The following is an 11,397-nucleotide window of genomic DNA, read 5'->3' as shown; positions in this document are numbered from 1 at the left end:
AGATGCGGACTGGAAAAGGCATCAGAGAGAGAGCTCTGCACAAAGCAGTTTCAGGCTTTATTAACAATCGGGTGCAAAAAACCAGATGGGTCTGGCGGCCCCTCTCAGCTCACCTTCCGGGGAGGGGCCTGGCATGGGCAGCCTGGTGCCCACCCTGTCCTGGCCAGGGCCTTCTTCTGGGTAGGCTACCCTCCTTTGCAAAGGCTCTGCTGACCCGCTCCGAGCAGTCAGTAAACCCCTCCCCACTCCCAGGAGGGCCTCGTCCCTACTTGGGATGCCCCTGCCACAAGTCCTACCCATATGGCGGGTCCGCTCTCCTCCTCCCCATTTCTCTCTCCCGGGCTCAGGCCTGGAACACAAATGGTGCAACCCTGGCACCAGACTGAGGAGGTCTTAGTGCAGACAAAATCTGGGTTGGGGGCTGGACAGTTGACCTCTATGAAAAGTTCAGACACTACAGGCAGATATTGGCCTGCAGTGGGGTGTCTCGCCCTCTGCAGACCTGCTTCTGGGCCCTGAGCAGGCTGGGCATCCACCGAGGGAGAACCTGTACACCATCAGCACTCACACAGTGCTCTCCCTCGCACGCGGTCCGGAGTCACAGGTCCTTGCTGAACTCCCTCACCAGCGTGTACCCCATGCAGCCCCAGCTCCCCTCAGCCTGGTAGCCACACCCCTCCAGCATCCCCGCCACACCCCACGCTGCCACCGCCACAGGGACCACGAGCCGGGCCCGGGGCTCCCCCATGCCGCCTGCCCAGGCCCGTGCCCGGGATTCGGCAAAGGCCAGCAACCGCCGGCCCACACCTCGGCGGCGGTGCCAGCGAGAGACAGAGAGGCGGGTGACCCGGGCCCCGTCCCCAGCGCTGGAGCCTGGGGCCAAGGCCAGAACCCCACACACATCGCCTGAGCTACGCACGGCCACCCAGGGGCCCCCCAGGCCACCTGGCGGAGGCAGCGAGCCCCATTGGGCCCGCAGGCCCAGCTTCATGGCTGCCACAGCCAGGAACACGGGCAGGAGAAGGGCCAGGGCAAAGGAGGCCAGGACGAAGCGCAGGCCACTGCTGGCCGCTGCCAGGAGGAGCAGGGCTGGTGGCCGCGTCAGGGCGTGGAGGGCCACTCGGTTCTCCGTGTCCTTCACACCTGCCTGCAGGCGAAAGGCACCGTCAGAGCCGGGGTCCTGGGCCTTCCCTCCCACCAGGGCCCCCATGGTAGGGGACCTCCAGGGAGAGGAGAGGGGGTGAGCTGTGCCCAGGCAGGGGCAAAGGGGTGGAGGAGAAGGGAAGGCGCTGTGTTGGGGCCTGCAGCCAGGGAACAGGCAGGGAACAGCCCACATCTGCTGTGGCTCCGGTAAACAGAGTCCGGCACACTGGGTCCTGAGCGAGTGAGTGATGTGGGAGCTGTGGGGGGACATACGATGCAGGGGAGCTGCAGGTGTGAGGCTGAGCCCAGAACAGTACAGAGGACTGGCCCAGTTCCGAGGAGGACCATTCTCTGGGCAGCAGGAGGTGGCACTGGGGGGTGGCGGGTGGGGGGTGTTACTCAGCGCCAGGCTGAGACCCAAGGGCTATGCTTGGAGAGTGCTGGGGAGGCTGGCTCCTGTGGGCTGGTGAGTGGGGGGATGTTCAGGCGGTGGGTGGGCGCAGGGCAGGCTGAAGTCTGCAAAGGGAGTACAGAGCTGATGCCACACGCATCTCACAGCTCTCCAGCTATGAAAACTTTTAAGTAATCTCTACATCCAAAGTAGGGCTTGAACTCACGACCCCGCGGTCCCCAATGAACCAGCCAGGTGCCCCTAAAACCTTTTTGACCCCAGGGGTAGGAAGAAGGCACTAGGAAAGGAAGGGACCGAGCCAGGAAGCCTCTCAGGAGGAATGCATCCTGCTCCGGGAGTGCGGGCTGGCTCAGGCAGGTGTCCGGAGCCGCTCAAGAGGCGTCCCCGCCGGCTCTCACCTTCAGCATCTCCAGCACCAGGGGTCTCTCATCTTCCCTCATCTCCCGCACTGACAAGTGGCCGGGGGCCATGGCAGCCCCCAGGCTCCCGCACCCCCGAGGGGAGCAGGCGTGCACCTGGTGAAACAAGCAGGCCAGCGTCAGTGAAGGGCCCCCCTCGTCCCCACAGCGCCCCAGGCATGGGGACCAGCAGCAGCAGGGTCCAGATGGGGACACTGGGGACGCTCGGGGCCCTCGAGCGAGGTTCCAGGCAGGACGGGATTCACCCTCCACCCCGCGACCTTTCTCAAGTCCCCCGGACCACCGCCCCGCTCCGCCTGCCGCGGTGCTCAGCAAATTCCCCCCAAACGCCAACACCCCGCAGCCCGCGCTCCCTCCCAGGCTCTGGGGCTGCCCTGGGGAGTCCGCAGAACTCCCCCCGCCCCCAAACAGCCAGGGTCCGGACCACGCTCCCTGCCCCACAGGCGTCCCCGACCCGCGTCGCGGGAGCAGGCACCGCAAGAACCTCTGCAGGTCGCCTCAATCCTTCCACTAGGTGAGGGGACAGCAGGGTCGGGAAGGGGTCGACTGCGGAAATGACGTCACGACCGCGCTCGAAGGGGGCGGGGCCCGCACCCTGCCTTAGCAACGGTTGCCAAGCATCCTGGCCGGGGCGGGAGGGCGGCCGGGTGGCCGAGGAGGGACGGGAGCGAGGAGCAGCGACCCCGGCGGGGATGGAACAGAGGGAGGAGCAGTCGCGGAGCCGGGCCGGAGGGGACGAGGGCGAGGGGGCCGGGCAGGACGGTACTTACGCGGCCCGCAGAGGAGACGCGCACGAGGGCGGTTGCTAAGCAAGCTGCGAGGCGGGTGGGGGCCGGCGACGCGAGCGCCCCAGTTCTCATTGGCTCTGCGGCCTTCGCGGGAGGGGCCGCGTCCCGCGCTCCCAAACTCAGATCCGACCCCAGGAACCTCCACCCAAGCCACCTGGGCTCTATCTCAGGGAACTTCGGGACAGGGATTCCCACCCACCCATTTTCCAGATGAGGAGACCAGTCGGGTGACTGACAGCGAACAAGTGGCACAACCCGGATTTTAGATCCCCACTCTTCCCCACTCTAATGACCACCGCGCCTCCTTTTCTTGGAGAACAAACAGAACCTCACTTAGAAGTGTCTGGCTCCCAATCGCAAAGTCAGTCCCCTGGGAGACAGGAAGCAATAGAGAACAAGACTCCGAGCTCCCAAGCAGTGGCTACCGCAGTGACATTGCCCCCACCGCAGCCGCCCCCAAGAGAACAAAACCGCGGAGAGGAGATTCCGGTCTTTATTAGCAAGCGCAGCCCGCAGCTTCCCTGCCCCGCTGCGCAGCCCAGCCCAGTCCAGCCCAAGCAGGTAGTCCAGGTCTCTGTGTGGGGCCCTCAAGAACCCAGTGGTTCTTTTCAAAATGTGTGCACCAACTGGACTGCGGGCAGAGTCTGGACAATCTGGATAGAAGGCAGGCCCTGTGGGGGCATGCCTCCGGGGGCAGCGCCAGTGGGTACCACTTGGACCATCTGGGAGGTGGGTGCCGTGGAGATGCCCACTGGACCAGAGGCTTGGCCGGGAGGTGGAGGGGTCAGCAGCTGCAGTGTGGGAGCGCCTCCCCCACCAGGGCTGTTCTCCAGCAGCTCCGTGGCCGGTGTGCTGCGGATGATGAGCAGTTTCTGTCCCGGTGGGCCTGGGGCAGGAGGCTCTGCCAGCCCAGTGGGGAGGGTCTCTACCTCCTGCACACATAGCTGGGTCTGCTCGCCATCTGCCCCGCTCAGCACCAGGACGCTCTGCAACCCCTCGTCTGTCTGCAGCGTCTCGAAGAGCACATCCTGGACGACGCCAGTACTGGTGTCACCATCACCGGGCTCCCCGGGGCCAGGGTCCGCCAGCAGCTCCTCCGCTGTACCACTCTGAACCACCAGCAGGTTGGGGGCCTCAGTGGTCACTGCTCCCCCACTGGGATTGGAGAGCTGGCCTGCCACAGGCTGGAGCTGGACCGTGGTCACCTCCTGAGCCGGCTGGAGCTGGACCGTGGTCACCTCCTGGGCTGGCTGGAGCTGGACCGTGGTCACTTCCGGGCCTGGCCGAAGGGGCTGGAGCTGGACCCCACTCACTTCCTGGGCCCCTGCCTCCCCACCCCCTACATTCTGTAGAACGATGAGGCTCTGCCCTCCCCCGCTGGCCCCTGCGTTGCCCCCGCCCTGAACCCCCAGTCCCCCGGGACCTGGCAGCCATACTACTCCAGGCGCCTGACCGGATTTTCCTGCTGCCCGTGGGCCGTGCCTACCGCGGCTGCTCCCGGCACCAGGACTGGACGAGGGCAGCAGGATGAGCTTGGGGGGAGCCGGTGGGGGCGGTGGCGTGGGGGGCTGGACGCTGCTGGGGATGAGTTGCAGGCCCTGGGCGGTCTGCACCAGGAGAAAAGTCTGGGAGTTGGGGGCTGCCTGGCCTGGGAGCGGGGCCGGAGCCTGGCCCCCTGCCACCTCGAGGGAGAGCGTGGCCTGGAGGTGTGGGAGAACGTGGACGTCTTGGGTGGCAGACGCGGCTGGGGCGGCAGCCAGCGGGGCGGGGGGCTGGGAGCTGGCGGCGGGGGCTGCGGGGCCGGCGGCCGCCGTGGGCGCGGGGGCGTGCGTCCTCAGGTGCCGCTGCAGGTAGGCCGCCATGACAAAGCTGCGGCCGCACACAGGGCAGGCAAAGGGGCGCTCGGCGGAGTGCGTGCGCTGGTGCAGCAGCAGGTTGGACGAGTGCGTGAAGGTCTTGGGGCAGAGCGGGCAGCGGAAGGGCCGCTCGCCCGTGTGCACGCGCTGGTGCTGCCGCAGGTTGGAGGTCTGCGCGAAGCTCTTGCCGCACACGCCGCAGGCGTGGGGCCGCTCTCCCGTGTGCACGTGCCGGTGGCGCCGCAGGCACGACGTGTTCCGGAAGGCCTTGCCACACTCCCCGCAGGCGTAGGGCCGCTCACCCGAGTGCAGCCGCAGGTGGTACTGGTAGTGCGAGGACCACTTGAACGTGAGGCCGCACTGGCCACACGTGAAGGCCCGCAGGCCCGTGTGCACGCGCTGGTGGATGGCCAGCAACGAGGAGCGCTTGAAGGCCTTGCCGCACTCGCCGCACTGATAGGGCCGCTCGCCCGTGTGGTCCCGCAGGTGGTAGCGCAGCCCCGAGGAGCCCTTGAAAGCCTTGCCACACTCTGCGCATTTGTAGGGCCGCTCGGTGCCCGCGGGGGCGGGCGCCGGCGCGGGGACGGCGGTGGGCGGGGTGGGGACGGCTGGGGCCAGGGGCTCCTGGGGACAGGTGACCTCGGCGGCCTCCGCCTGGGGGGGCGGGCGCCCGGCAGCCGCCTCTTCCACGTGGCACTGCTGGTGCGCCAGGAGGCTGGCCAGCTGTGGGAAGGCGCCGTCGCAGCTGCCACAGCGGAACGCCTGGCCACCGGCCGCGCCATGGCTGTGCTGGTGGCGGGAGAGGCCGGCCACCGTCCGGAAGGACTTCCCACATGGGAGGCAGGCGAAGCCGGGGGCTGCGGAGGCAGGAGGGGGCTGCGGCGCGGGGGCCGGCGGGGACTGGGAGGGCGGTGGGGCGGGGTCTGCCTTGGGCGCTGTGGTGCCGTGCCCGTCCTGGGGCGGGGTGGCGGCTTCGGGCCCGGGACAGGGCTGGTGCTCCAGGAGCAGCTCCTCGCTGCCGAAGCCCAGCTCGCAGCCCTCGCAGCGGTACACCAGCTCCACCGTGGTCTCCGCAGCAGCCAGAAAGAGCTCCGGCACCACGGGCGGAGGCGCGGGCGGCGGCGGCGGCGCGGGCGCGTGCAGGTAGGCGTCCGACACCAAGACCTTGGCGCCAGGCTCGTGCTGTGGCGGGGCAGGAGCAGCGGCGGCAGAGGGGGCGGGGGCGGCGGCAGCCGCGGAGCCGTGCGTGCGCTGGTGCAGCAGCAGGTTGGACGAGTGCGTGAAGGTCTTGGGGCAGAGCGGGCAGCGGAAGGGCCGCTCGCCCGTGTGCACGCGCTGGTGCTGCCGCAGGTTGGTGCTCTGGGTAAAGCTCTTGCCGCACACGCCGCAGGTGTAGGGCCGCTCGCCCGTGTGCACGTGCCGGTGGCGCCGCAGGCTGGACGAGTTCTTGAACGCCTTGGGGCAGTCGGGACACGGGTAGGGCCGCTCGCCCGTGTGCTGCCGCAGGTGGTACTGATAGTGGGAAGACCACTTGAAGGCCAGGCCGCACTGGCCGCATGTGAAGGCCCGCAGGCCGGTGTGCACACTGCGGTGTATCTGCAGTAGCGAGGAGCGCTTGAAGGCCTTGGGGCAGTCGGGGCACTGGTAGGGCCGCTCGCCCGTGTGGCCCCGCTGGTGGTAGAGCAGGGCAGACGAGCCCTTGAAGGCCTTGGGGCAGTCGGGGCACTTGTAGGGCCGCTCGCCCGTGTGCGTACGCTGGTGGTGGAGGAGCCGAGATGACCACCGGAACGACTTGCCACACTCCCCACACTCATACTGGGCCGCCGGGGTGGGGGCTGTGGGGCCGGGCTTCTCCCCAGGCCCCTCAGCGGTAGAGGCGGGTGCCATGTCTGCGTGGGAGCCGACCATCACACCTGGCGGGGGATTCTGGGTCAAGGGAAGGCGGGAGCTCACCCCACCTCCACCCAAACACCCCATCTTCTCAACCTGGACATACACCTTTGCCCCCGGAAGAGGCAGAGAGGACCACCCCAGCCCCCCAGCCAGGGATAGGGAGACTCCCTTAAGATGAGGGCCCCTGGTGGTCCAGGTCTGCCCCAGTGCAAGGCTTTAGGTGCTGAAACAGAAAGTTCTGGAAAATTGGGAGGAGTGCTCACCAGCCATAGGGTGCTGGCCATCCCCTCCACGCCAGACAAGTCTGAGAAAGCTGTGCGTGGTCTTTAGGAGGCCCAGCACTTTCCCTAGGACTAAGCTCCTTCCCTCTACAGATAGACACTGTCCTTGAAGAAGCCTGGGGTCTCTCTAGCACACTGGCATCTGACACTTGACCCTTCTCCCTCTAAAACCTCATCTTCCACCCCGCCTCAATACCAGTTCCCACCAGTTCCGAATGCCACTGTAACTAAAGCCCTGCGAGCATTCCACCCTCCACCACGCCCCATCCTGCTCACCTTCTCCCTTTGGGTATTAATCAAAGATCCCTAACCTCCCCCAGACCCATAATGCCTCTGTGCCCAGCACCCCATCCACATCTTCACTTCCTGTCTGGCTGCAGTCTCCCTTTTTAAAAAATTCTTTATTTTAAGATTTTATTTTTCTTAAATATATATTTATTTGAGAGAGAGAGAGAGAGACAGCCTGCACAAGCAGGAGGGGCAGAGGGAGAGAGAGAGAATCTCAAGCAGATTCCCCGCTGAGCATGGAGCCTGATGTGGGCCTTGATCTCATGACGCTGAGATCATTTCCTTAGCCGAAACCAGGAATCAGCTGCTCAACCGGCTGTGCCACCCAGGTGCCCCAAAATTTTATTTTTAAGGTAATCCCCATGCCCAATGTGCGGCTTAAACTCACAGCTCCATGATCAAGAGTCGAGCACTCTACCCGACCAAGCCCGCGGGCGGCCTTGGCTTCAGTCTTCCTTTGCACTCTCGCCCGAGCATCTCAAAGTTCCCAGCACCGCTCACACTGCCCTCCTCTGTCCATTCACCACACACACTCCCACCCAACAGGTGGTACTGGACATGCCTCTGCTCCCCTCAAACCTCTCTCCTTCCGCCCCCTCCTCTTAGCAGGTGACCTTGCCACTGAGAACATAAAAGCAAGCAGAAGAGAACGTTCCCATGTTCCAACTGCAAAAGCAGTGATTCTCAACGAGAACAAATGATGACTCTCCCATCCCAGGGGACGATGCCTGGAGACTCGAGCTGTCACCTGTAGGGGCTGGTGCTCCCAGCATCCGGTGAGGGGAAACCAGGGATGCTGCTGGACACCTTCCAGTGCACAGAACAGGCCTCCACAGCACCAAACACCACTAGCACTGAGCTGAGAATTCCGGAACTATCCCGTCCCCTGCCTGCTGCTGGCCCGTGGACTCTTGACTTCCCACCTACAACTTTTCCTTATCTCCTAGACTGTTTCAGTGTATCCACGAGCTGCATCTCTCCTCTTTAAACAACAAACCCTTCACCTTACCACGCCCTCCAGCTATGGCCTTATTTCTCCCCACCCCTTTTGCAACAAAGCAACTCCAAGTGCTGTCAAAGTGCGCCCAGGTGGCTCAGTCAGGCGTCTGCCTTCAGCTGTGGTCCTGATCTCAGGGTCTTGGGATCAAACCCCACACTGGGCTCTCGGCTTAGCAGGGAGTCAGCTTCTCCCTTTCATTCTCCCTCTGTGTTGTCTCTTTCTCTCAAATGAAAACAAAAAGCATGCGGTTTTCCCCTCTCAAACCCCATCACTCAGATGCTCCTCCCCTGACTCTACTCCTGGCTTCCTTGGTGCTGAACTGCATGGTCTCTGCTCCTTACCTACTCTCCTCACCTTGGGGCACTGGTGCCTTTTCACCTCCCTGACTTGTGAACTCAGTCCCGGACTCTGCACATCCTTGTCCTCTTCCTCATCCACACTGTCTCCCAAGGAGCCCCCACTCATTCTCAGATCTCAGTCTGTATCTCTATTTGACCCGGTCTCCTCTGAACTCTAATCCCTCTGCTACAGTGTGCCATACGGACGCCCCACAGACAACTCAAACTTAACATGCCCCAAATCTAACTTGGGGGGGGGCGGGGGTTTACTCCTGCTTGCTTCATTCTTCACCCACCATCTCCCTCCCTGAAAACCACTCAGCCCTTCCCCAGGCATCGCCTCTTTCTCTCACCACCTATGCCCAACCCATTGGCGGGCTCTCCTGTCCCAGCACGAACATATCTGGAATGTGGCCACTTCTCTGAGTCCCCCATTGCCACCTTTGTCCAGGGCCTTCCTCCTGGGCAGCAGCAACAGCCTCCTAAAACAGATCTCCATGCTTCCAGCCCTACCCCAGTGTACGCCCAACACAGAGGCTGTGGGGAACTTGCCAAAGGCCTCTACATCTCCCACTTCAGAGAAGACAGATGTCTTGCAGGAGCCTGCAGACTTCCCATGCCCTCGGCCACCTCCCTCCCTGACCTCCCGCTAGCCTCTCACACCACCCAGGACCCCCACCAGGGACCACCCCCTTCCTGCCAGGGTGCTTGCTGACATGTCACCGCGTGGAGGCATTCTCTGCCCCAGACGTAGACTTGCAACCCCTTCCAACACTCCCCGTTCTCTACAGCACTTATCACCTCCCAACCTGCTTCTCATCAGGGTTTCCAACCCTCAGCCCTGTTGAGATGTGGGGCTGGCCAGTGCCGGGGACCTGTCCCGAGGGCTGTGGGGCGCTCGGCAGCATCCCTAGCTCTCTGCCCGCTAAATCGAGTAGCATCTTAGTCACTGTCGCACTCCAGCGCCTGAAACAACGTCTGGCAGAGCGAGCCCTGCGAAGACGTGTCCTGAATGAAAAAGGCCGGGCTTCCCCTTTAGACGGGCTATCAAGATTCCCTTTAATACGATGAGCGTGCTCTTTAAAATGGAAGCAAGTCCTTTTACGAGAAGCTACACGTGCCTCTCGGAAGGCTGAGTAGGCCTTAAACGAGAGCGGTCCGCCCTGGGCCCGAGCCGGACCCATCCTGCCCAAAGCCGGACCACACCCTTCCATCAGGCCCGACTTTCCCTTTAAGAGGCTGCTCCCGCTGCCCACCTAACTCCTTTTGCTCAGCTAAGCTAGAGGGGGCGTCGAAGCCACCAGGGCTCATAAGCTACCCCGTCGATGTATGGGACACTGTCCGCAACCTTTCCACAAGAGGGCCCGTCCTTAGCGGAGAAAAACCGGGGACGGCGGGGAACCGCACAACCTGACCCGCCCCTCTAAAAGCAGCCCTTGCCCTTTAAGAGGGCGGAGCCCGCCTAGCGGACGGAAGTCGGAGGTGAAGTAGCGCCCTTCCCTTTAAGGCGTCCCTTCCGGTTTCACGCTCTCCGTTTCCCCAACGTCTCCGCCCTCCGGTCCCTCCCCCCACCCCCACCCCTCCGGTCTCTCACCTGCGGCCCCGACCGGGGGAATGAGCGGGGGAGACCTAGGGCCTTCCCGCGGGGGCCGACGGGAAGACGGGGCCCCGGCAGCGGCGGGACGGGAGTCGGGGCCTGAGAGGGGGGCGGGGGCGCGCTCCCTCCCAACAGCCCCCGGCGCGAGGCACCCAACCTTTATCGGCGGCCTCTCGCGCACACAAACCCCTACGTCGCCGTTGGCGCGTCACGACGCCACGTGCGCCGAGGCCCCGCCTCGCCCCTCCCGTTGGCCGGCGGCGGTCGCTCCTTCCGTGGCGTAAGCGGCGCGCGGCATTGTGGGAGTTGTAGTTCTTGCCCGGCCCCCAACTGCCCGGTCGTTTTGGAAGTCCGCACAAGGCCCAGGGAGGCCGGGCCTGGAGGTGGGGTAGCCTGTTCCCTTTTTTGACTATTGATTCGCCCTCTCTGTCTAGAATCCCTCTGCGGTACCTTGGTTTGCGAACGGCCTCGCCGGCCAGGGCTGTGATGTTTCCTGGCCCGGCCCCCAAGCCCTGGTCTCTAATTGCCCTGTTGGGGAAAACTGAGGCCCACGAAGCTTCCTGCCCCGAAGAGGTCCCAGCGCTCGCGGTTCCTGGGCGTCTGCTGCGTGCTCGTGTGTGTGGTTGCGCACGAACCAGCTATGCTTTCTCTCCTTCGTGGCCTGGGACCTTAGGGAACCACTGAGCTGTCCCGGATCCCCATCCCTCCTTTCCATGACAGCCCAGGACGGCCTCAGCCTTTTGAGCCATACCGGCTCTTGCAGGTCATCCAGCTCAGCTTCTCAACCATGGGACTCGTAACATCTGTGCCAGACCGTTCCTTGTTGTGAGGGCCATCCTGAGCCTCGTAGGGGGTCAGTAGCCTCCCTGTGCCGGGCCTCCACCTTCTCTCCCCCACATGGCCCCTGGTTGAGAACCACTGCTCCAGGACAATCCCCCTCAGCCTCAACTGTTTGTTGGACCAAAAGGCCCCTCTACTCCTACCCCACACCTCCTCAACTCCTGCAGGAAAACCCGCCATGCTAGGTGGGGTCCCCTTAGAGAAAAACCTGCCATGCTAGGTGGGGTCCCCTTACAGGCCCAGCCGCACTCAGCCATGATTCACCCGAACATCTGCAGCAACCAGCAAGGTTCTGATGGGAAGCAAGTGCTACTCTTCACTGAATGAGCCTCCCAGGCGGTTTCCCAAGGCCCCCAGGCAGGCCCAAACTCCGCTGTGACCAGAGCGGATGTGGACCTCTCCCGGCCCTACAGGATGGTTTTTGCAGTCTCCAGTGAACTCGTACATGGAAATCCTAGGACTCCAGCTTAGCCTGAACATTCCTTGCACTTCAGCTTTTACCTCCTCTGCCAGAAAGGAAGCTGCCCAGGGACTGGCAGGGA

General features: G+C 64.0%; 2 protein-coding genes across 6 annotated transcripts; both read right to left on the bottom strand.

Annotated features, from left to right (window-relative positions):
- Nucleotides 1-26: 26 nt before the first annotated feature.
- NAT14 (N-acetyltransferase 14 (putative)) lies at nucleotides 27-10,111 on the bottom strand. 5 transcript variants are annotated; one of them, XM_032323941.1, is made up of 3 exons: nucleotides 10,013-10,111; nucleotides 1,954-2,070; nucleotides 27-1,147 (listed from the first exon to the last, which is right to left on the bottom strand). In XM_032323941.1, the coding sequence occupies exons 2-3, from the start codon at nucleotides 2,023-2,025 to the stop codon at nucleotides 599-601; spliced, it is 621 nt and encodes a 206-aa protein (XP_032179832.1). In that variant the 5' UTR covers nucleotides 2,026-2,070; nucleotides 10,013-10,111; the 3' UTR covers nucleotides 27-598. The 5 variants fall into 5 exon arrangements, with proteins under 5 accessions (XP_032179832.1, XP_032179828.1, XP_032179830.1 ...); XM_032323937.1 differs by lacking the exon at nucleotides 10,013-10,111 and adding an exon at nucleotides 2,745-3,138; XM_032323939.1 differs by lacking the exon at nucleotides 10,013-10,111 and adding an exon at nucleotides 2,429-2,738.
- On the bottom strand, nucleotides 3,240-10,094 carry ZNF628 (zinc finger protein 628). The gene is made up of 2 exons (XM_032323933.1): nucleotides 10,013-10,094; nucleotides 3,240-6,531 (listed from the first exon to the last, which is right to left on the bottom strand). Exon 2 carries the CDS (start codon nucleotides 6,524-6,526, stop codon nucleotides 3,371-3,373), a length of 3,156 nt encoding a protein of 1,051 aa, XP_032179824.1. The 5' UTR covers nucleotides 6,527-6,531; nucleotides 10,013-10,094; the 3' UTR covers nucleotides 3,240-3,370.
- Nucleotides 10,112-11,397: the final 1,286 nt, after the last annotated feature.

The sequence above is a fragment of the Mustela erminea genome, chromosome 19, assembly GCF_009829155.1.
Source record: "Mustela erminea isolate mMusErm1 chromosome 19, mMusErm1.Pri, whole genome shotgun sequence".
NCBI classification, from domain to species: domain Eukaryota; kingdom Metazoa; phylum Chordata; class Mammalia; order Carnivora; family Mustelidae; genus Mustela; species Mustela erminea.
The sequence above is the reverse complement of the archived record's forward strand: the minus strand, read 5'-3'. Positions and strand labels throughout refer to the sequence as shown.